We start from the raw sequence: 24565 nt of genomic DNA, 5'->3' as shown, positions 1-24565 counted from the left end.
GCTTTGAGAGCAATAAATGATTCCTCTGGTTTACATCAAAGCTTTCAGCGATGTAAAAAAAAAAAAATAATAATTTGAAACATGCTTTTTTCACTTTGTTGTTGAGAAATGTTACAAATGTGTAGTCATCTTTGTCTTTGAAGCAGCTTCAGCACTTAATGAGCCGTTTGTATGAATCACTTCTGTTCCCAACTCGGCCAGATAAGTGACTCTGATGGTCCTGATGTTTGTCATGAAGAAATACAGCTCCCTCTCCCTCCCTCCCTGAGACCAATCCTCGTTTCACACGTGTAGGAATTATGATCATATTTAACATAGAATATAAATGTGTGCCATTACAGTTTTGGGAAATTCTGCAGTATTATTCAACTGAGAATACGTCAGGGGTATAGCATTATTATTATTAGACAAAACATTCTGGAGACAATACCAGACAAAGCATTTTAAGTGCAGCCTGTGAAGAACTGTTATATATTCAGCAAAAAGTCAGAAGCACTTGAGGATAAACGTGATGAATCCTTTTCAATTGCAGAAGCCAGGAGATCTTTCTAAGTGAAATGGTGGAGAATAAAGCTCGGAGCACATCCCACTTTGCTACACCTGTGTGATTACCAAACATGAAAGTCAGGTGGCTGGTTTCACCATAAAACAAAATGCATCACGCTCCACTACACCTAACAAACCCACAAACAGACACGGGTGAAAAAGAAGCATACAAAAGCTGTGTTTACAGCCTTCATAAGTGATCGTCATGCGTGCCATGGGAAAAAAAACATGAGCTGTGGATAAAACATATGTGTGCAGCAAGGACAATAACATTACATCTGCAAGGTGGTTTGAGAATATAAATGATACAGTCAGGCTCAGTGCTTTGACAGGAGACAAGTCAGGCACATCCATTGTTCCTTTGAAAAGTACCAAATTTAATATGAAAATAATAATAAGTGTTGTTTGTTAATATGACCGTTTTTGAAATTGACAGTCCAATCATAGCAACCATAACTAGGCACGGCAGGCCTGTCAAGCCTTGGATTTCTCCACATGCTGTCACAGTGTGCATGGGTCTGTAGTAAGAGCAATAAAGAGTTTGTAGGGTGGCATAGTTTTAACACTTACACAACAAAAGATCAAAAGTGTAAAGAATGGATTAAACCTTGTGTTTGTCTGCTCTAGCCTACACTGCACTACACTTAGCATGTCTGGCTAACTCTTTTCTACCTAAGTGTTACCTCCAAGACAAAAACAAGAATGTTTTATTTGGCATATAGGGGAAACACTGCCTGCATTCATCGCTGCTTGACAGCTATTGAGCCTCTGAATCGGCACATCTGGGATGTTATTTTATTCCTGAGAGGAACCTGACAAAGTTTTTGTCAGGCAGGAGGTCACGTCTTCTCATGATGGGAGTCAGGACATCAAACAGGTGTGACAACAGGAAACTTGGATAAGGGTTTTAAATGTGACCTGAGTAGACAAACCGGACATTTTCAACAAGGTGAAGATGTGTCTGCACACCTGCATGTTGCAGTGCAGTGCTCATGCACCAAAAAATACTCAAGCCTACGAACCCTGTGGCTCCTTCTTGCCCTGTAAAATGAGAATATTTGTAATTTGCATCCACTAAGTCTTACAAAGCAGGGTGAGTTGTTAGAGGTCAGAGTCTCCACCTGTGACTAAAGACAAGCGAAAACAAAAGAGAGAAAGAGAAACACACATTTGAAGATGCATTATGGAGTTACTTTATCAGAGCTCTCCACTCAGCACCAAAATAATGAGAATAGCACCTCTGACAGTAATTGCGACATGCTTACTGAATATCTTCCAGTGTGTGTGTTTGTGATGTTATCTTTGAAAGACAGAAGACAGTGTATTTTGTGTGATATTTCTTGTGTAAAAATTTGGCATGATGGTGGGGCTACAGGGAAGTGTAGAGGCTCAACAAAACATAGGAACACAAGGATTCAACCTCTGGGGTCATGAAGATTGACAGCAAATTTAATACAAATCTGGGTATAATCTCTCTAAATACCTGGGCATCGATTAAAATGATAGCGTCAAGGGTCAAAAGTCAATCAATTTGTGAGCGATTGCAGGTTCCAGTCCTGTGTTTTGATCACAGATTGTGCCTCTAACAATCAATGATAACTGCTTTAAATGACTGCAAAAAAAAAAAAGAAAGTTGCAATAGAGGTGAAAAAATAAGCGTTGGCTGATATTCTGACTCAAAATGATTTATGAGGCACAGAAAATTCCTCTCAGCCATCCAAAGATTGCGGTTTTGGCTCCGCTCCTGGATGCAGCTTTAACCGCATCCATTCTCTCTCTCTATTTAAAAAGTAAGAAAACAGATATAATCGGAAATGCATCGGAAGCTAATGAAAAAGAAAATGCCAGGAGTGACAGGAGAACCACAGGAACAGAGAGACCAACAGCATGATGAACATTTGTAGTAATAGGCGACAGACTAAACGCGACCATGACTAAATCTTGTCTGATTCATAAGATGCTTGAGGCGGGCTAATAAGAACCGTGTGTTTTTACTGAATTACGCTGATTTTCTGTGATGGAAATTGTGAGAAAGGAGGGAGAGTTAGAAACTTGCTGCAGACTCTTGCAGCAGATTTAGACTCAGAGCAACACGAGCAACAGCCTCTTGTTGAGAGAGAACTGATGCAGGTGTGTGTGTGTGTGTGTGTGTGAATGAAAGTGCGAGAGGAACACAGTGATCCATTTTGGTGAAGTCTGCAATGTTACATTTACACATGAAAAAGCAATGTAATGATAGGCCGGGAACTGTTCGACATCCCTGCAGCTACATGCTGATATGAAGTGTGAGAGAACTGTGATTAAAAATTGAAATTTTAACTTCTGAGAGTTAAGCAGAGCAAAGGAGAGTAGACTGATTAGAAAAAGAAACATAAATCCTGCCTTGCTTTAAGTATTGTTTGAAACATTTTCACGGTGTCTTGAATAATGTGACAGTGATGTATTTATTCTCTTTCTTCTAACGTGCATGCTGAATACATATTCATAAAACTATGTCATCTGCCTAGCCTCATACAAAGCCTTCAAAGAGAAAGTGCCAAAGAGGGACTGTCACTGTGGTCAGTCAATACCCCTGTTGCTATGGTAACCGATGTCACAGTGACATGATACTAAGGCACTTGTCAACTTATGGGATTCTGGCCTCGATGAGAGTGACAAGTCTGGAAAAATGAACAATGACACACAGGCTGAGGCAGAGAAAAGGCAACAGGCTGTTGGTCATATCATCAATGAGAGGTATCCCCCTGTGCGGTAATCAGTTAGAGACGTACAAGCCTTCTTTTTAATCATCATTAAGAGGTGAAAAATAAACTATTTCAGTCCATTTTGGAGCTGTGCGAAGTGTGACGACAACTCATTTGAATGGAAGAAGACTCTCTAACAAAATGTTTGCTGTGATGTTCTCCTGTGATCAAATCTGTTTTTTTTTTAAGACAATCTTTTCCTAAATAGCAGCAGAATTTTGTTTACTACAACGTCTAACATTTGGAAATGAATTGTGCAGTGTGCTCTCTGTCTGTGCATAATTATTCTCTAGGCAAGAGGGACAGCATGTGATTCTCACCTCCTTCACACAATCCTGTCACTCTGTAATGAGGGGGGGGGGGGGACACACACACAAAAAAGTTTTGATTTTTATTTTCAAATTATCAAAAAAGTCTTATTTCATTTCAGGAAATAGCAGGTTTTCAGCAGGCACACACAAACATTCATATATTCACAAAAACGGCATTGTAATGCAGGATTGCCAGCTGTGGTTGTAATCACTCTTACACACACACACACACACACACACACACACATGTACACACAACTTTGCACGCAGAATTCTTAATTTTGTTTCAGAGATACAAAGAATATATATATTAAAAAACATTTTATTTAAAGGAATAGTTTATTTTAGCCTTCTTAGTATTGTTACCTGTTTTTTAGTGTTTATTTTAACTGTTGCCTAATTTTGTATTATTTTGTCTGCAGCTTGTTTTGTCTCCCTGGGCTAAATAAATAAAATAAAATAAAGACTGTGTGTCTCTTCACCAATACAGCACAGATCTCTCACATTTTTGGCCTTTCTCAATGTAACCCTTAATTACCCAAACATAGATTAACATTTTCAACAAATACATTAACATAATCCTTCTTAAATAAATTAAACATCTTGCTTCATGGATTTGTTCAGATTTAGTTTGGAGGTAAAGTGACAGCAGTGACACTCAAGACATCCACTCTCACAATCCAAGCAGCAACCAGTGTGGCTTAATGCTGAATTAGTGTGCACTTTCAGATGCAGAAAAAAAGGCTGAGACTGTACTGATGTCAACAGGAAGACCTCCAACTTCTTGAGAAAAAGTAAAAAGTTGGCAGGCTACAGATATTCATGTTCCCCAGAGGATACTCCTAATGACTTTTCATCTGGTGCTATAATCAGTCAAAATTTCACTTGACCCAAATACCCAACAAGCAAATGTTAGCATGCTAACCTGCTAAACTAAGGTGTTGACCATGGTAAACGTACCTGCTAAGCATAAGCATGTCAGCATTGTCATTGTGACGTTAGCATTATTGCATAAGTACAGCCTTGCAGGGCCACTAGCGTTATTTTTCTCTTTTTACTACAAATTAGGATTTCAGTAGCAAATTTCACTGCTTTGAAGTTTACAGTTGTAAATGTATGCTTTCATTAAAGCTGCATTACAGTAATTGATAAGCATCATATGCATGGTTTCTGCAGCTGTTTGGCTAACCTTTTAGCAAACAATCATCTACCTACACATCCAGCAGAGGCAAAGATTACACACACACCAAAAATGAGCTAAATGAGGCTAAAAACCTCTGTAGACCTGGGTGATAAAATACCCTCACTTACAGTTGATATCAAAAATGTTGATGCAGGTATTAAGGCTTGTAAGAATTATGTTTCAGGGCGTGTTTGTCAGGTCTGTTAGGATTACACTTCCTGTGGTGGTGGTGGTTGCTTGTTTGCTCATCTTTAGCTCTACGCTGTTGTGCAGATTTGGATGAAATGTTTGTCCACGGGTCAGTTAGTTATACATACTGTGTGCACACAGTGTTTCTACAGTTCATCTCGTGGGTGTGCGTCCTGCAGCCAGTGTTTGTACATGGCCACGGGATCTATGTTCCAGTGCTTGTGGAAGGAGATGGCCTGCTGCAAGGACGTCAATGCCCTAGAGTAGTCATCCGGTCGGGCCTAAAATATCAAAAACAAGTGGTTTGTCTGTGCGTGTGCCCATGTATGCGTCTGCTTAATGATTCATGTTTCATTCATTCTGGGGATTCCCACTTCTGAAAACAATTTCACAATTTCTCCAGGGTATTTCATTCAATATTTTGTTGTTATACCCACAAAGTAATCTTTCTGTCTTTTACCACCTACATTTAGGGAAGACAAACACGGAGAGAGCATCATGCAGAACATCATCTAACACTGGATAAAGATCAATGTTGCCTAAATCTGGCCCCCATAAACACTTTTGGCTTATTGAGCGGTTTCTGTTCGCACGCCTCTGTTTGAGCAGGGTGAGTGACGGTTTTGGAAAGGCTGCAGAGAAACTGGGTGAGGTAGATAGAAATTCATAGGAAAGACGCTACAGCACGATATCCATCATCATGATCCACAATCTTACTTCTACCTAACAGTCCCTCCTGGCTATCTTTGCAGTGCAACAGCTTTCATGTCATTGCTCTAGCAAATCAGACACAAGTGCACTCTCACCTGCATGCACTAACAACCCCTACAGCCTTCTACAGTATAGGCGACCAACAAAATAATGGGAGCATATCTTATTTTGGTGCTGTATTTTTTATCTGTGCATTTCCATTGACCTAATGTGGCCAGCCCATTTTTTGGTTTGTTCCATTTCCATGTTTCTTAGCCTCTGGTCACTATTGCGAGTCAAACGTCTTGGCCCTAAATGGCTTCATGGGCAGTTAATTTGACCTGATGACACCACATCAGCTGCAGATATGTATGTGTGTGTGTGTGTGTGTGTGTGTGTGTGTGTGTGTGTGTGTGTATATTGTTCCCTACCTGGTGGAACAGTGGACTGTGTGTGATGGGAACACCCAGGGAAGTGAAGCATCTGCCCAGCACCATGTCATCAGGAGCATCGTCACTGTAGCAGCGACAACCACTGGAAACTAGCCTGGACACCGCCACCCTACTGAGCACCATCCTACACACACACGCACGCACGCACGCACGCACGCACGCACGCACGCACGCACGCACACACACACACACACACACGCACACACACACACACACACACACACACACACACACACACACACAAACCTTATAGCAATGCTTGTGTGGCTGTTAATCACTGACTAAAGTTTTGTTGTTCCTACACTGAGCTCTGTTTTTCTGCGACATTGCTAAAATGTTATAGTTATACATACTTATGGCATAGTTAAAACCTTGCATAGTAGCTTCATCCCCCTATTATCATAACTGTGTTCAGACACAAAGTGAATTTGAGAGGTGGTAAGGTTGCATACAAAGTCAATGGAAAAGTTTCAACTTGATCAAAGAATTTGCATGTATCCTGGTGCTTCATAAACGTACAGAGAGGGAAAAGGAAAGAGACTGGAGGGAAATAACAGAAAGAGCCAGAGTTTTGAGCTCAGTCAGAAGTTGCGCTGAACACAAAAACACTTGCAGCTATCGTTTGTACAGTTGGCAAAAATGTGCTTCCCTTTCTGTCCGAACACACCTTAACACTGACACCCCCCCCTCCCCCCACAGCCTCACCCTCCTCCTCCGGTGGTGTAGCTGTATCCGCTCTGAACCAAGCCGTAGCCATATTTCTCCCCCAAGCTCACTGCTTCTGTTGGGTCATAGCAACGCAGCAATTGCCGCAACCTGGGTAAACTATAGATGGACGATAATCAACACACAAACAGACAGGAAGTGAGCACAAAGACTGTATGAAGACACACAAACAAGGTCCTAGTTACATGAAATATCCACTCAGAGACTTTTTAGGAGATTAAAACCATTTCTAAAGTTGTTTCTGGACCGCACAAAAACAGTCAACTCTAAAGGTCCTACTCAACCACTGTCCACTCCCACAGGTGTTTTCACTCATTTTGCCTGATTGAGCTTTTCTCAGCTCTATGTGGAAATGCACGGACTGACATCTCTCTCAACCTCCTGTCACCCTTTTGTTTCAGCTGTCAGCTGTTTACACCTTCATAACTCTAACTGGTTCACCTGAGCAGAATTATAATGAGCCAGCAAGTGAAAACACCTGTGTGCAGGATCTTTAAATAAATCACATCATCAAAAGAGATTTTTACTTTAGTTAGTAACAGCAGAATGTTTTTGTTGATGCTTATAATTACTAAATTTAAATTGGAAGTGGTAGGTTAAAACAAAAACTTAAAACGTCTCCCAGTTACTTGATGAGTGTATCGTCATCAGCAATGAGTAGCCAATCAGCCTTCGGCACAGCTTTGCTCAGGAACTGCCTCAAGATGGCAAATGTCTTCCCACAATGTCCTGCAGGAAGATAACAGAAAGTGTGGGAAAAGATGAGACGGGGGTTGCCAGTCCAGGTTTGTGGCTCATGAAATCCTTGGGAGGAGCAATTTCCTCAGACCCCATGAAAGTATTATATCAACGGGATGTTTTTGACCCTTAAGATAAATGAGAGTGTCTGTGTTTAAATGTGTGTGTTTGAGTATATGACGGAGTGATAATCAGATCTGGTCTGTTGTCTCACAAACAACATTCCTCATTTTATTCAAACTAGCAGCGAGATGGTTACAAGTTTGCCACGTGGTAATGTGTGGGTGAAAAATGCAACACTGTGCTGATGTCATGGAGTTTTAATTGTTTAGTTTTAGTTTTTTTGTAATGTAATAGTCAGAGTCTGCCAATATTTTACTGGTACTAAACATGATCTGTGTCGACTTCAAAGGCCAGATCGGATATTTTGAAAAACTTGTTTTGTCATTTTGGTCCAGACTGAAGTATCTCAACATCCACTGGATGGACTGACATTTTGTACAGATATCCATGGTGTCCAGAGGATGGCTCTTATTGACTTTGGTGACCCTCTCTTGACTTTTCATTGACCACCAATGACCTATTTGAATGAATGCACCCTTACATAAAAATGAAAGAAATGAAAGCACAGATATACGGCAGTAAAAGACATAAGTCAAGACAAAGTCACGAGGAACAGCCCGTCAGCATACCAGTGAAGAGGCAGGCAAAAGAACAGAAATACTGTGGTGAATGATGGTGGTAGAAAAACGAGATGTCAAAATTGATATACAGTATCGTAGTAGTAGTGACACAAAAAGGAAAAAAATAAGGAAAGACAGGGGCATTCCCTTTGCTTTTATTCTCGTGAGCAAAAGGTTAATGTGGTGCTTTAACAAAAAGGAAAAAATAGGAGACAATATCAAACTACAGGGAGAGAGGCACTACGCTGAAAGGAAACAAATGAGAAAATGAACAAAAGCATAGGCTTGGAAAGCATTAAAGATTGTGGGGGACATGAAGAATGAATAAAAAAGGTATGAGACAGATGGCAGGCAGGGTAATACTTCCATCAGCCTGCGAATAAGAGACGAGGAATACAAGAATAGATGAGAAAAAGAGATGGAGGTGTTGTTGACACTGTGCCTGTCCCCCTGCTGTGTGAATGGACTCAGAAGTACATTAGAGGGAGTGACAGAGACAGATCTGTCCTGTAATCAGGGGTATCTCAGACAAGAATACATGTAATACAGAGATAAAATTGGTGTCTGTCTGTTTTTCACTGGCACCGGTCATTGGTGCAGTTATTGTTTCTGAGCCTATTATGAGGAAGTTCAAGTGTCATCTAGCCACCTCTTCACTGAGAAGAGGAATGGCTTTGTGGTTATGTGCTATGACTCCCTCGTCTTTTGATTTGTCCGTCCATACATTGATTCCTCCATCCGTGGTGCACTTAAAGTGTGTGAGGACAGGAAGTCAGAAGCGTTAGTGCTCTAGAGCCTGAAGGATTTTTTATCTCCCTGTAACCATGATCTCACACCAGGAACAAAACACAGGGAAACAAAAGGGGATGGAGAGTGGTGGCTGTGAGGTGACTGAAGTACCACTTGAACTTCAGTTTGAACTTGACAAGCTGCTAACAACGTGGTGGTGACTGAAACAAAGAGGGGACCCAGAGTCACACCAGGAGAAAATCTCAAAGAGTCTACAGGCATGTGAACAGCTCTGTGAGGCTGCACTTAGGCACAGTGGTACTAAATGCTAAACGTCAGCATACAAGTTAATGTAATTGCGAGTTTTCCAACTTGTAAACAGCATTCAAGTTGTAATTACAACTGGGAAACTCTGATATATTTGACTTGGCACTTACTAATACAGAAATGCCTGAAAACCAAACAAATTCGGTTGCCTCACATCAGCCAAATTCAATGTAATTAAACCCAAATTTAACAACTCTGTTATCATACAACAGCAGGTACAATGTTTACCGTGTTCACCATCCTAGTTTAGTGTGGCTAAAAGTCTCCCCAGTGAGTTTCTGCACATCATCTATTAGCAAATAATTTGTCTACCACATCCATTCCTCCTCCAGGAGGAGCTGGAGGAGGAATGGGTGGATGGATCGAAGGTGGATGGATCGAGCCTCCAACATATCCTCGATCTGTCCTGCAGGAATCAGTAAACACTGTTGCTGACCAGCTCACCTCTCTCAGTATTGGGCACTCCCAGACTGATTGTGGGTATGGAGGCATCAGTGACATCGCTGTAATACTCTAAAAACCCAGCATCTTTCTCCCAGGTGGCTTTCACCACCGGTACTGTGAGGAGAAAGTGTGGGGGGGGGGGGGGGGAGAGATGAAGCATACAGACACATACAGAACTCTCTCTCTTTGATGGCTGTCATAGCTCATAATTAATAATTAATAATCTCCCTACTGCAAACCTGCAAACTCCAAAGCTCTGTGTAATAAAATAATGGAAGATGTCTACTACTAGGGGAGACACTGGGTAATCTACATTAAAACAACAAAATGTTAACTCATAATAACTCATAATCATAATCACGCATAATTGATTTTGATCCACAACAAGTGGGACCTATCCTACATTAATTCATTCTCAAATAAATCCTCTAAGTAATTGATTTTAATTAATTGAGTGACAGCTTGTTATACAATTCTAATGACCTGAATTTAAAGTAAGAGTCAAGTTAATCACACACGGTTCTTTCTACTTCTTATTTGCTTTAATATAGTCAGCCCATAACTACTGTCTCATTTTGAACCTAAAAACCGACATCGATGTTTTGGATAATTACACAAACTGTTGCAATTTCAGCAGACAGCCTGGACGAGGTTGTGAATTTTAACAGGTAGTTTTCACCTGAACTCGGACTCAGTGACCAGCAGCCTGTTAAGCAAGTGGCTGTAAACAAGTGACAAAAACACTGTAGAAAACATTTCTGCTGCTAAATGTTCTGTATTTCATTTAATTTCAATAATTTTGCTTTTGATACCTTAAGTGTATTTTGCTGATAATACTTCTGTACTTTTACTTGAGTAGGATTATGAATTCAGGACGTTCACTCATAATTAAGTATTTTTACATTAATTCATAGTTTTAATTAAGTAACGGATCTGAATACATCTTCCACCACTGGAGAATATAATATTTTTTTAATGAATTAAACTGTTTTTGTCCTTCAAAAACTGGAAAGAAATAACACACACACACCTCGCTCCGAGTGGAATTTTTGGCAAGTTTTCACAGCAACAAATAGGTCCTTCCTCGACACTGGATCTCCCTAAAAAGGTGAGGAAGAAAAATGTACTTACTTTGATGTTTCATTGTAGTTATAAAATGGTAAAAAGTGCACAGGTGAACACAAACACAGAGTGAGGTGGGACAAATATGGAAGGTAATGGACTTAAAATTGAGTCAGGATGGCAAAATGAGGCACACTAGGCCCCTAACAGTATTATCATGTGAGGAAAGAAAATCACAGCAATGTGGTAGTGCTCCACTTAGATTCTCCAGCCGTGTCAATACTTATATCTCATTTGCACTGAATTCCCATTTCAGGTGTTGCTTCTTATTCCAGAAAATGACAGTAATCGGGATGCCAGTACTTATTAATAGCTGTCATTTAACCTGCTACCCTTGTGGAATATTCAGTAGGCCTATAAACACCAGACTGTTCCTCAACATGGTTAAAAGTCTTTCCTGTAAGCTTGTGATAAGTGCTATATTATTCATGTATTATTTGTGTCAGGTGGTCTTCAAATTATGTTATTTTATGGAAAAGTCATGTATACAGCAATGTGTATTATAACATAACCAAATAAAACTTGAATTTTAAGAATGAGAAACATGAAAAAAAGATAAATACACCATACATACACACCAAATACATATACAGTATTTGTTCATTTCAGAAATAAATGGAGATGTGCTCGGAAGTAGATCCTGGTATCAATCTTCTGCATCAATAAGAGACTCCACCAGTACGAGATTCTTCAGCAGTTAAACTTTCTCTACCTTTGCTGTCTTGATGACAAGCCGCCAACATTTCTTGAGGGCTTACTGGAGGAGACAACATCCTGTGACTACATCTTCGACTCCTTATTTTGTGCTTCAGCCACATCTACAGCCTACTAATCCTGCCTGAAATGAGGCATCAGTTTGCTTTTCTTTGTTTGTGATTTGGGAGATTCACAGATTTTCTACGGTCACTATCATGCTGAGCACCTGCAGTGGACCTCAACCCTCAAGTGAAAAGCACACTTTATTGTGGAAAATTGCCGGCTTCGGCTTTACTACAACGATACAAGATATCAACAAACATGGTTTGTAAAAGATAAACACATTTGAGAGTAAAAAGGGAGAATTTCTTGCATTTGGAAAGAAAGATGGTAAAAGTTCAAAGTGCGTGTAAAAAGTGTGGGAAGAACATGTTTCTCACTTGGTTACATCTGGGGTTTCCCTTTAATTTTACTAGTTATATTTACTATTCTAGTTCAATTTATTCCTAAAATTCAGATTCCTATACCACATGATCATGTTGTAAAATAAAATACCAACAGATTCTTATATGTCTTTTCAAGATAATTTAACTTCCTAAGTAGATACAATCTCTGTGTGGCTTTCTTAGAAATGTATTCATTATTTACTGTAAAGTTAATATGACCATCAATCACTCTCCCAAGATACTAAAAACTATTTCTACAGGGGAACCGGTGATTGTCATGGGTTGCAGTTTATCAGGAGTGTGCTGCTGGATAAAATAAGCTGTTTGGTTTTGACTATATGTATTTCATGCAAACTCTCCTCACAGCACTGCTGAAGAGAAATTACTTGATTAACGTGTTAAATCAAGGAACAGGAGGTAAATAAAGTAGAATTTAATGTACAAAACAGAGACCTCACAAGAGTAGATGTGGTGCGTATTTGGTCATATAATAATTGAAATCATGTTCTTTACCATTCTGGCATAAGAAAGAGTACGTGCTACGGATATAAGGTTTACTTAACTTTGTAACCTGTGCAAACATTTTGTTTTATGGTGCAGGAAGTCCATCTTATGCTCAGCAAATCTTCGTTTGCCTTGTGCCAAAATGTGCCACAGTGCCCATTTGTGCTTGCTTTTGTTCCAACTCAACAAACACTCAACTCGAGCTGCAGTGATCCTTCATCCCACTCAGTACGGTTAACTGTCTGCTTGGTTTCTGTTTAGCCTTCAGACTGACTTGGCCCACTCGTCCATGCATTTGTACTCCTGTGCAACAGGCCTTGGCAGTGGCAACGTGCGCAATGCGCTCACTGCTAACTGCTAACTAAACTGGACAGCTGAGTTATAAATGTGATTTAAAGTGATGGATCATAAAAGCAACCGTGAGAGACGTCCTTGAGTTCCTCCTTGTCATGCCTACATGAGTTGTACATGTTCAGTCCAGATCAGTAACACCTGTCAGGACAAGGGTAATTGTCTACAAAATATTTAATCTTTGGGTTGTGACATTTCATATTCTGTCTGGAGTGATTACCAACATTTAACTCTCAAAGTAGGAGCTTGTGTCGAAACCACATACAATGGCCATGACAGACACTTTTATCCACAGACACACTCTTTAAGAGCTGTACATTTTAATTTCAGCCAAATGACGACGTAAACATCCATAAATAAGCGTTGTACATACACAGTTGGGCAGGTAGGTTGTAAACATCGTAGCACAGTTGTCTCCTGTCTCTGTGCAAAACTCTGGAACTGCTGTCAGCTTCGGACCGTTTCCTTCCTCCCAAATATACAACGCAATCTAGAAAACCAGAGACAGACATGAAGAGAAATGTAGGCCTTATAACAGTTGAAACAGTGATTTGCAGTGATAGGTACAACAGCTCACTCTGGGTCCTAAAACAGTAAATATCTTTAATTGCCTGGCAGCTCTGGACCTCTTAGTAACTCTGTCTCTCTCTCACACACACACACACACACACACACACACACACACACACTTGGATTAATATACACTTACTTACATGGCAAATGATTTATTCTGTATTACCCACAAGTTATTAGAGCATTTCAAAAGGGAAACACAGCTCAAAGTTTAAAACTCATGCTATGAATTTCAATTACATGATTATTAATGTCTTTGCTTGTGCTTATTCAATCTCCCCACACACACAAATGCACACATACTCAGACCTATTCAGACGTAGAGCTTTAGCATTAATAGTATAATAACCGGTATATCGAAAGCATTTAGCTCGGCAGGCTGCCTGAAAGATGAAGCAGATGCTTTTCACAGCTGTTGTTGAGGCGCAAAGTAGAATTTGAACCAGAACCGAGAACTTAACATTAACTTATTATAGTGATAGGCAGGAGATGGCACACAGATTCAAGAAACACCTGGAAATTGTTCCTCATGTACCTCATGTTTCAAGTCGATGGTAAAATCTGACTTCAGATGCTCGTGTTGGATCCGCTCAGCGAGTCTGAATCACATGAAAGTGAAAGATGTTGAAGGAAGAGAAACAACAGTGGGAACTGTCCTACATTTTCTATGAGAATGTACATTATTGAGTCAAAGTTATGGAAGTCCTGGGTCATTGGTTTGGTTCAGCAATTCTGTTGATTCCAAATACATCAAAATGTGCCTTTTCTGTTATTATGGTGGGTACGATTATGGCCTCCAGAATCATGTTGGCATTGTAAAATAGCAAATACTCCAGATTTGAAAGACTGGCTGCAATGGTAGAGATTGCATCCTCAGTAGATTAAAAGGTTCTTCTGAAGATGGGACTTCCTCCTGGGACATTTTATGGGCCTATATAAAAATCGATGGAGTGCCTGTTTAGATTTCGAGCACAGCCCAAAATGTGATTGTGACATCTTTTCTTACTGCTTATTGATGGCTTTCTTGCCGAAAGGAGACACATTCATGCTCGCACATCTGCGCACACACACACACACACACACCTCTGGAGCAGCGGCATGCTGAGCGCCCAGCCTGCTGCAGGGTCAGGGTAACTAAAGGAACTGGGGTCTTCAGAGAAGGCATAGTGGTGGATGATGGAGGCCTCGTTGTCCTGGAGATGCTTACCCAAAAACCATTCCTGTGAGTTGCAAAAGGGGGCAGCAGGATGATATGAAAGAAAGTTGCTCAGTTATTTTCTTTGCATTGCTTGTTTCACATCGGCATCAGTGCATCAATATAGTTAGGAAGATGTTGGGGTGTGTGTATCTCACCCCTTGGACTGGATATCTGTGCAGGACCTGCAGCAGAGCAGGCAGCGTGACACTGGTTTCCTCCTCTATGAAGAAAAACCAGGATGCTGATTGGCCATAAGTGGCAGAGAGACTGGAAAGATCCACAAGAAGCCATTAACTTTGTCTTTATTTCCCCCCACAGGAGTCATTAAAGCTGAATTAAATTAAATCTTATTGAATCTGATTTAATTAATTTGTTTATCATCTCCATATGGTTGTTTAACACTTACAGAGGAAGCGCAGGGAGGATACTCCAATCCCCTTCATACTCTGACAGCTCATGGAGAAGAAGAACAACTGGAACACCCTGCATGAAACAAAACAATTTAATTTTACTAAATGTAAAAGGTGTGCGTGTGTGTGTGCACCTCATGGATGGGAGATGAAAGTATAACTTAGTAAACAACATTTTGTGCACATAATGGTTCACTCCTACATCTAAAATCGTTGTGTTTCTGCAGTCATAAAAGTAAAGGTGTTTCCATATACATTTTGGCATCATAAACTCAACTTTCTGGTTTGTTAAACACACTTCATATGAGGTGTTTGTCAATGTATAATAGGTGTCATCTGTAAAGTATATTGTTACTTTAAATAAGGAAAATTAAACTCTCTCTTTTATTTCAATGCTGCATTTTAATCTTTTTATCAACAAATCAAGTGTTCATTTAATGGTTATTTTACAACACACGGTTGTATAACAAAATGTTTGTAGTCCCTTTTTGCTACATGGACACAAACAACGCAGAGCAAAACATAATAAAAAAAATATTCATTTTGAAGTCAGGGGGATGAATTTGAAGTCTGAAATTGAAGTCTAACAGCCTGGGGAAATAAGCTGCTCTGTAGTCTGGTGGTACAGCAGTGGATACTTCTGTATCGCTTGCCAGATGGCAGCAGGGTGAACATGCTGTGGCTGGGGAGGGTATTGTCTAGTATCCTTCGGGCTCTACGCAGGCACCTCACCGATATCCCTGATGGTCGGTAGATGGGTATCAATGATGGGTACCCTCCTGTCCCCTGGACTGTGCACATCCCATGCCAGTTTGTAATTATAATGCATATGCATGCACTGGAAATTCCCTTAATCATGCAGTGTAATTACATTAATTTAGTGTGGATAATATATATTCCCCATATGATATATATATATGATGTTTTCAAATTAAAAAACTAAACTTTAAATTTTAATTTTAATTAAAAAGATTTATGGTAGATAAATGTAGCCAAAAATGTATCTGACAATCATGGCTAACACTTAAGGTCCATCAAAAAACAAACATTGGATAGGTGTTATTGGATTTAAGTGTGAAATCACACTGAAAACATCTATTTGAAACTGTTTTATTTTGCTGTAATTCAAGAAGATAACACATCCATTAAAAAACTGAGGAATTGTCTCCTTTGAGTAACACAATTTACCCCAAGACATTCAAAGACAATTGGATGATGACTAAATGAGTTATCTTTCACCACTAGAGAGCACTGTAAACTGTTCATCTCCCTGAGGGATGCTTGATAGAACAGCTGAAAGTGAAACAACACAAGGACTATATACAGTACTGAAGTGACACCTTGGAGGAAATGATGCATGCTGCACTGACGCTGACAGATGATCTGCAGAATACACCTGGACATGCTGGTGGGTGGCCAGGCCTTGATCAGCAGCATGTTGAGTGACAACATCTGCCCATCCTGCTGCATGTGGAGTTTTATACAGTTTTGAGTACAGTTTTGACAGAGACAGGCTCAAAATGAGGGCAATAACAAGGTGAAACAGTTGATTCAGAAGCTGCAGTTTTACATCTCCCTCCTCACCAAGTGACTCATGCAGAAGAACTCACAAATCTCCTCCACGCAGCTATTCATAGCACAGACATAGACACAGTCGTAAGGATTAATGTAAGTGCAGCCAAAAATAGGTTTGAAATGATAGTCAGTGTCTGCTTCTTTCCTGTCTAGATAGAGATCAAGTCCCTCATTACATCCATGTTGAAAAAGAAAAGTCAGGGGATCACCAAAATCTGTATGCTTTCTCCTCTGGGGACCATAAATGTCTATACAACATTTCTTTGCAATCCATCCAATAATTGTTGAGATATTTCGGTCAAGACCAAAGTGGTGGATTGACATTACCATTCCAGGAGAATTTGAATGTTCCAGTTGTTGCATTTGTCCATGTAAAGGTACAGTTAAGACAAAACACCACGAGAATAATTCATTAAATCATGTTGATGATAAAACATTGCATTAATATAGTTTAAGGCATGAGGTAGTACAGCTAGTGGACACATAATATTCACAAAAAAGTATGGTTGCTTTATTTCAAGACAATGCGAACACACCTCTTCTCAGGTTTACTTCAGATTCTGAAGGTGTAAGAGGGGTATTTACCATCCAACGTGGGCGAAAAGACCTGAGAGAGCAGGGGCCAAATGAGATGGCTTTGTAATGAGGTTGGATGATGAGGCTGAAAAAGGCACAGCATTGGCAGTGACGTCTTGGATTAAAAGCCTGTACCTGCGGCCAACAACAAATAAAGAGCCGTGAGGCTCAGCTGAAACAAAAGGCTTATCTCTCCCTATAAATATTAAGCCAGGATGTGTAACTATGATTTACTGTATGACAAAACCCTTTGAGTGTCACCAAATAAACGAAAAAACAGCCAAACATCAGTCAGATAACAAGCTGTCAGCGTGTGTTCGCCACCTTTAATCCTGCCTTCAGCCGAAATAATCACCTGGGTTATACATCAATCAAAAAACGCATGACGCATAACCCGCCCTCAATCAAAACAGCTTTCTACAATCTGCGTCCATCTCGTTGTGATAAACCTACCTCACTTAAACACACACACATCACTGCCTGACAGCACAAGCACACATGCAGAGATGATTGTACACATGCACGCATCCAAATACGCTATTCATGACACTTTCAGAAGCTGCAGTTGGTTATTTTCACAGCATGTCTGGTTTTATAGATTTTATTATTTGACACAGCCTCTCAAACTCTCTACTCCCATAAAAAAATAATTCCTTCATTCAGTTGAGAGGCAGCTTTTTCTGTGATTTTCTTTTTACTAACGAGTGCTGCAGCAGAAATATGTTTTCAGCCTTGTGTGTGAGTTCTCATGGATATTGTGGACGTCTCTCTTTCCATTCAAACTTTCCTTTTCATGCCTTTTGTTCCAAGACACACACAACCTCTGCATTTATATACATTAATATCTATTTAGCAAATAACACATTATGAAGAAATTGGTTTACCGTCTTTACCACAGTATTAACACTCTCGATGATAAGATGATTAAATGAAATGCTGTATATATGAATTCCTGTATTATTAATGCACTAACTCTATTTAAAATCCCATTTAGTTTCATTGATCTGATGCATCTTGTATTTACGTCTTTATTTTAAAAAACACTGTACCTTACTGCTTTATCTTTCATTGATGTTTTATTCCAGCATCTTCCTAGAATACTGAGAGTAAATCAAAATATACATTACTTCCTCTCCGGTGGCAAAGGGCCCCAAAAACTTCACTAAGAGAGTGTTGCACGTGTCTGCATCTGAAAGGCAAAATCCAATATTTTGATTTACTCTCAGTTACTCAAAAAACCTCTTCTTGAGAGCGCACACTATTACCTGAAATCAGAGATTCCCTCTATGACATCGAAGACTTCTAAGAAATCATCTCAAGCGTGGTCTCAAACTTTGACGTAGAAGTCAAAAAAATCTTGTTTAAAAGGAGGACTTAGAAGATTTGTATGAAGAAGCTGAAAGTAAAGTTTAGCAAAGACAATGGTGTCGTGTCTTGGCTGTATCACATTTTCATGAGACCAAATTTTAACACTTAATGTCAAAAAGCGGAACTCTATGGGGCTTTATACGAACTAACCTTGGACAGTAAGATGACACCGCTAACAGAGACTTTTGTGAGTAAATCAGAGTGAAACTGTAAAAGTAGGGGTCATAAATATGATTTAGAAAAGTGGAAGGGATGCATATGTCCTCTATTTCCATCTTTGCTCTCTTCTATTCCGTAATCTCTGTTGTTGTCATATGCACCTCTGACTGTTAACAACAACTATGAATGACAGTGGAGTCGAGTTAAACTGATGTTTCTCGACATTCTCACTAACTGTCTCTTTGTACAATTTGTACAGAAATTGGTGAGTGAACACCTCAAACCACCAACACATGGCCTCTAAACAAAACAATCATAGACGCATCAGATTCAATCACTGCTCCCGCTCTGTCGCTGGCGAGTCATTCACTGACGTGTTCAGCGTATGTGATTAACGTTTTTCCAGCTGCTACATTCGTTGTTTACAGGCTGCAGTGTGATTGCAGAGGTCTCCTCACTAAAAGAAAGACGACACAGACTCAGAGAGGTTGAGAGGCTACCAAATCCAAAGTATCATCAGACAAAACATTATCATTATAAATCATTGTTACTTTAAAAACAACAACAACAACACTCTTCCAGCCTTGACCACGGCCTGATGAAAAGGATATCTGAAACGTAAGACAGTCAAAGGTTTCACTAGTCAAAGGAAATAAACTTCACAACAGTCTGAAACTTTATATTATTATTAATATATTACTGTAGAAATTATTCCACAGAGTCCCTGCTGACTGCCTTCTGCCATTGTTTTCAGGGGTTTTCTGGATTGAAAATGAGGTTAGAGGAAGAATCAATGCATCCCCATCAAAAGGAAAATCAACAATTCTGTGTCTCTGCTGCGGGCTGTCACGGCCGTATTCCTGTCATCTCTCACTGAGGTGAATAACAAATCCGTTTTGTAGGCATATGCGCTTTAATAACTACCGCGTGACGGCGGAGAGCTTGGTTCCTCTCAGCCCAGGTAATGGGAGCTCTATGGCAAGGAGGACACCTATTGGTACCAGCGCAATACCACAGCAACGCATCACTCCAAGTCAAACCCCAAAAGACGCCGACACAAATTAAAAATGAAGCTTCTTGCAGCACCGTTTTATTGCCAGCACAACACATTGTGAGTCGGCATATATGCAACCTTTTTGAGCCCTTAATGGTGATAACAACATTGTTTGCCATATATATGTGTGTGTATATATATATATATATATATATATATATATATAAATGAACCAATATATTGTGAAATAATTTAATAGATTATCAAAACTAGACTCATTATTTTGAAAGGTTATCATACCCTTATTCTCAATCTTGATGACAGGGACACACAACAAAGACCAGGGCCAAGATCTAAAAGCAGCATATTACCACAGACATCCAATGCCTGCCAGATGTTACCTGTCCCAGTTCAGCTGCCTGCTGCAGAATCTGCACCTTCCTCTGACCACCTCGCCGGGCGTGGTAGGAGTTCCTCTGACTCTGGATCACTAACACCACCTCCTCCATTCCTGAGAAAAACATGAACAGAAAAAAGATAGAGAGACATTAGGCAAAGAAAAGAGACATGATGATGCAAAGAGACCGAAATCCAATGATGAATTATTTTCCTGTACTTGCAATAATTATAAAGTTAATTTCTGTGCATGTCAACTGTTTCATCGAGGCTAATCTCTCCAATCTCCTCTTCTTTTAAATCCAACTTGTTTGAAGGAACAGTTCAACAATTTGGGAAATACACTTAATTGTTTTCTTGCCGGGAAAACCTCCACAAAGTCGTTTATATAACATGCTAATTAGTGAGCTTTAGAGGTGCTGATAGGTAGATTTGGTTACTTTTGGACAGAGCCCGGCCAGCTGTTTCCCTGTGTGTCCAGTCTTTATGCTAAGCTAAGCTAACTGGCTGCTTCATATTTAGCACATACACGCAACAATCTTCTCATATAACTCTCGAAAAGAAAGCATCCCCTCAGATTTCCTTTTTGTAATGAACAATCGGAAAGATTTTGGTGTCTGGGTTGAGCTTTCATTTTTCAGAGTACAAAGTGGTGGCATGGATCGAATAAAGCCTCATTTATATGCACCATATAACTGATTTGCTTTCCTAAATGCTGTGTCACTGTGGATGAAATATCAGACCATCTGCAGTGAAATCCCCCACTCACCAACAGAGCTGTGCGCGGTGTGCTCCTGGCACTCTGCTGCCTGCGGGGAGTCAGAGGGATTCTTGTTAAGTCTGACACACACTGCTGAGCCACATGATGAAGCACAATCACAGCGGGAATCTGGGGGCAGCACTTACATGAGCACAACCTGTGTGTTTGTCTCCAGCGGAGGGGCCTTGAAAAGAAGCGACAGTGTTATCGTTACATCATCAAAATGCATTAATTACTTGTGCTGACATGAGTAGCCAATTAATCTTTTAGTCCACTTACAGCACAAGTGCTAATTGATTACATTTTGAAGTCATATATCAAGCAAGACTGCCGGCTTTATATCATTATAAACTGTTGAAAATAGAATATCTTGACAAAACAATATATCACCTTGAGCTCTGGGAAATTGAGAAGACACTATTTTCTGGCAACTAATAGACACATCAATGAATAATGGAAATAATTGTTAGTTAATAAGCAAATATTTCTGTCAATATACTTGTCTTCACTTTATATTAGTGCAGCAAGTACTAACTATGTATATCAATACAGGGCGGTAACCACTTTTCCAAGTTTTACCATTAACTCATGTGTCACAGTATGACGTACAATGATGGTGCAAACCAGAGCAGTAGCAGAGTTGACAGCAGTGGCAGCTCTTTTCACTGTCTTAAGAAGATAAAACTTCATGAGATAAGCTCAAAACGGACTCTGAAACCAGGACAGCTGTAGTTGTTACAGCTCAGTGTGTACGATTTGTGGTGGTAAACATATCCTACTCAACAAATGTAATGATGTCTATAAGCATGTCAATATATGCCAAGGGTAGAGATATGGCTGGAAAACACAACTGTCCTGTAAGGAATTAAAGTAAATATTAACAACATTTGGCATCAAGGTGCACCTTAATATAATCAGATCTTCTACACTGTTGGCAATAAAATGCCTCAATAGTACAGTTCTGTATTGCACTACTGTTGTGGTAAGTTGAAGTTAAGTTTCCATAATGACTTGTTAAGTTACTGTATTCAAAATATTTGTAAACACACACAGGCAACTAGTCTGGCAGAGCTATCCCACAGCTTTTATGCCATTCTTTGTGGTCTGGAAAGCGGTTTAATTCATTTCTTTGAGACAGACTTGATGTAAATGAGGCTGTAAATCTTCCTCACTAAGACATCAACACAAATACGTTTCATACCTGATTTGGAAAAAGGCATCACTCGCTGGGCCGTTATTAGTTTTCAAACTGGAAAAAATGAATTTTTCCAAATCTAACCACGAAAACTGCTCCTGAATACTGTAAACTTGATACCAGCCCCTTCACCACCACAGGACAAAACAAACCAAGAGCTAGAGCTGCAATCCTTGAAAGAAAATATTTCCAGATATCCACATTGATATATTGTAAAAGTGAATTCCATTATGTCTGTCTTTCTGTTCTGACATATAAAAGGCGAAAAGGGAGCAATAACATGATATGATATTCATTTTGTCAAACATCTTATAATCAACCCAGGTCTAAAACAGTGTACGCTTTTTCAGTGTATTTTAAAGGCCCTGAATACCCATGTTAAACCTCCACAGGTGTTTTCACTTATTTCACTAATTACCTGTGGGCCTGTATACCCTGTGTTTCATTGACATTTGCTTCGCCCTCCTCTTACTGCTCATGTTAGGTCAGGACCACTCACACCTTAATCATTCACTAGACCTTTTCCTTCAGTGACGTCATGTATTTCCCAGCATAACACCCGCCCAGCTTGGACCTGATCAGAGGTCTAATTGGCCAGAGTTAACTGGGTGTGCAGTGTTTTTTTTTATTAATGATTGTTCTGTTTCAGCAACTTGGGGTATATCTTTTTTTAAATCAAATGCTGGCTGATTTCAGTGGCACACAAATATCTTGTTGCAGTTGGCCTTCATGTTCCATTTGCAAAACAAAAGCTACAGTTTAACAACAATTGCACCATGGGGTTACATGTTATGGTAAATTTCACTGCAAACTGGGTCTAGACGTAGGCTGTAACTTAATTCACAATCATCTTAATTCATCACATTTTTCAGCGCATACTTCTCCAGGAGGCATAGTTGCAGATAAAACGTTTGACATCCGATATCTGTTTAACTTAAAAGTGTATCAATGTACTTTAAATTGCCTCTTGTTTACAAAGAAGCCCAAGGGACCCCCTGTATATGTTTGTGCTGCGTCAAACTATCCGGAATAAAACCACCATTTCCTGTTTTGAACTTCAGAATAAAAGAGTCTAACATTTTTTTGGTACAGCAAGTACCACGGAGACAATAATGAATAACTCAACTGGATAATTTCTCATTAAAGACATCTTTTGGCCCGTTTTCCAAACTGTAATGTACCCTATGCATTCTTATATTACATTAATAACTTTGATTTGAAGGCCAAATCGAAGCAACTTCCGGTGTTTCTCAGCCGGTCTGACGCAGTGTTTCCTGCTTAATGCTAGCGGCTTAGCTAACACAGTAGCTGTCTCAGTAGAGCATTGAGCCCACTTACCAAGCCAAAGAAGAAGCAAAGCCACCAGTTTGCATCTGTTAACCACATTATGGTGTGACATGGTTCCCGTGGCCGTTATTTTCCCTTTGAAATCACCGTCTTTTCATGGCGAACTGGACAAATTGGTAAGCTACATTCCTGTACTGGCTTTGTGTTCGTCTGTAGTGAGTGTTAATGCAGAGCTTTAGCGACCTCTAGCGGACAGCGGGATACACATATACATATACTATATTTTCAGGTTACTACCATGACATACTGTAGCTCAGTACACAAGAATAATATTGTGTCCTGGTCATTCTGATATAATGTATAAAATATATCATTTAAGTTACACTAACAGACACTGTTTTTCATGTTCAGCCACAGTAAATTGCCATCTTTTTCATTTTAAAGCCACTCACACCTCAAAAGTAGGACAGTTTTATTTAGGTGGACCATAAAGTATCTATGTTAAGTAGCTAGGCTTTAGTTACTACTTACCTGGCAGATACATTACGTTCAAATATAATTGGCTGATAAGTAGATATTAGACTTTTATATAGCACATATTATAGTAGTAGTTCAAATGATTTCCACTTTGATCAGATACAACATTAAAATGCTGCTTACGTATTTGTATATCCGATATAATAATCCAGTATTATAGAGTATTATAACTCTGACAGAGGCCATTCTACTGCCTAATGAGTACTTTAAGTACATTGGTTATCTTATTTTTATATGGTGCTGCTGCTGCTTTGACTTTCACAAGGTATCAGATTTAGAATCAGAATCAGAATCACAATCAGAAACTGTTTATTGCCAAGTAACATACATTACAAGGAATTTGCTGTGGTGTGAAGGTGCTATTGTTTTGATAACAAATAAGTAGAATATAAAAGCTAAAATAACAATAAGAATAAAAATAAAAATAAGATAAGATAAATAACAACAGTGCAGTGACCAGAATAAAGTAAAGTGTCCAGATAAAGTGTCCAGTAGGGGGTGAGTGCGTTAATGTAACGCAGTGGGGACAGGGGTGATGTACGTTAATATAACGTATAGCTTGTGGTAGTGTTATTTAGTTATATGAGATTTTAATCTAATCTTTGATGGAAATGTATAAAACAGTATAATAAAGATCAAAGTACTGTCCTTCAGGT

At 39.5% G+C, this 24565-nt stretch overlaps 1 protein-coding gene across 1 annotated transcript; it reads right to left on the bottom strand.

Annotated features, from left to right (window-relative positions):
* Positions 1-4930: 4930 nt before the first annotated feature.
* Positions 4931-23502, bottom strand: b3glctb (beta 3-glucosyltransferase b). Its single transcript, XM_070917692.1, has 15 exons — positions 23424-23502; positions 21037-21074; positions 20900-20939; positions 20136-20245; positions 15059-15135; positions 14808-14919; positions 14538-14674; positions 13990-14053; positions 13255-13371; positions 10793-10862; positions 9763-9876; positions 7471-7570; positions 6821-6940; positions 6095-6239; positions 4931-5254 (listed from the first exon to the last, which is right to left on the bottom strand). The coding sequence occupies exons 1-15, from the start codon at positions 23482-23484 to the stop codon at positions 5120-5122; spliced, it is 1440 nt and encodes a 479-aa protein (XP_070773793.1). The 5' UTR covers positions 23485-23502; the 3' UTR covers positions 4931-5119.
* Positions 23503-24565: the final 1063 nt, after the last annotated feature.

This window comes from Enoplosus armatus, chromosome 13 (genome assembly GCF_043641665.1).
Source record: "Enoplosus armatus isolate fEnoArm2 chromosome 13, fEnoArm2.hap1, whole genome shotgun sequence".
NCBI classification, from domain to species: Eukaryota; Metazoa; Chordata; class Actinopteri; order Centrarchiformes; family Enoplosidae; genus Enoplosus; species Enoplosus armatus.
This window is presented reverse-complemented; position numbering and strand designations above follow the sequence as displayed.

Coding starts and splice junctions, on each gene's coding strand:
- b3glctb (XM_070917692.1), bottom strand. CDS start 23,484: ATGTCACACCATAATGTGGTTAACAGATGCAAACTGGTGGCTTTGCTT. Junction 9,877..10,792: donor AAAATTCCACTCGGAGCGAG/GTGTGTGTGTGT, acceptor TTCTCCTCACAG/TACCGGTGGTGAAAGCCACC. Junction 7,571..9,762: donor AGTGCCCAATACTGAGAGAG/GTGAGCTGGTCA, acceptor ATCTTCCTGCAG/GACATTGTGGGAAGACATTT.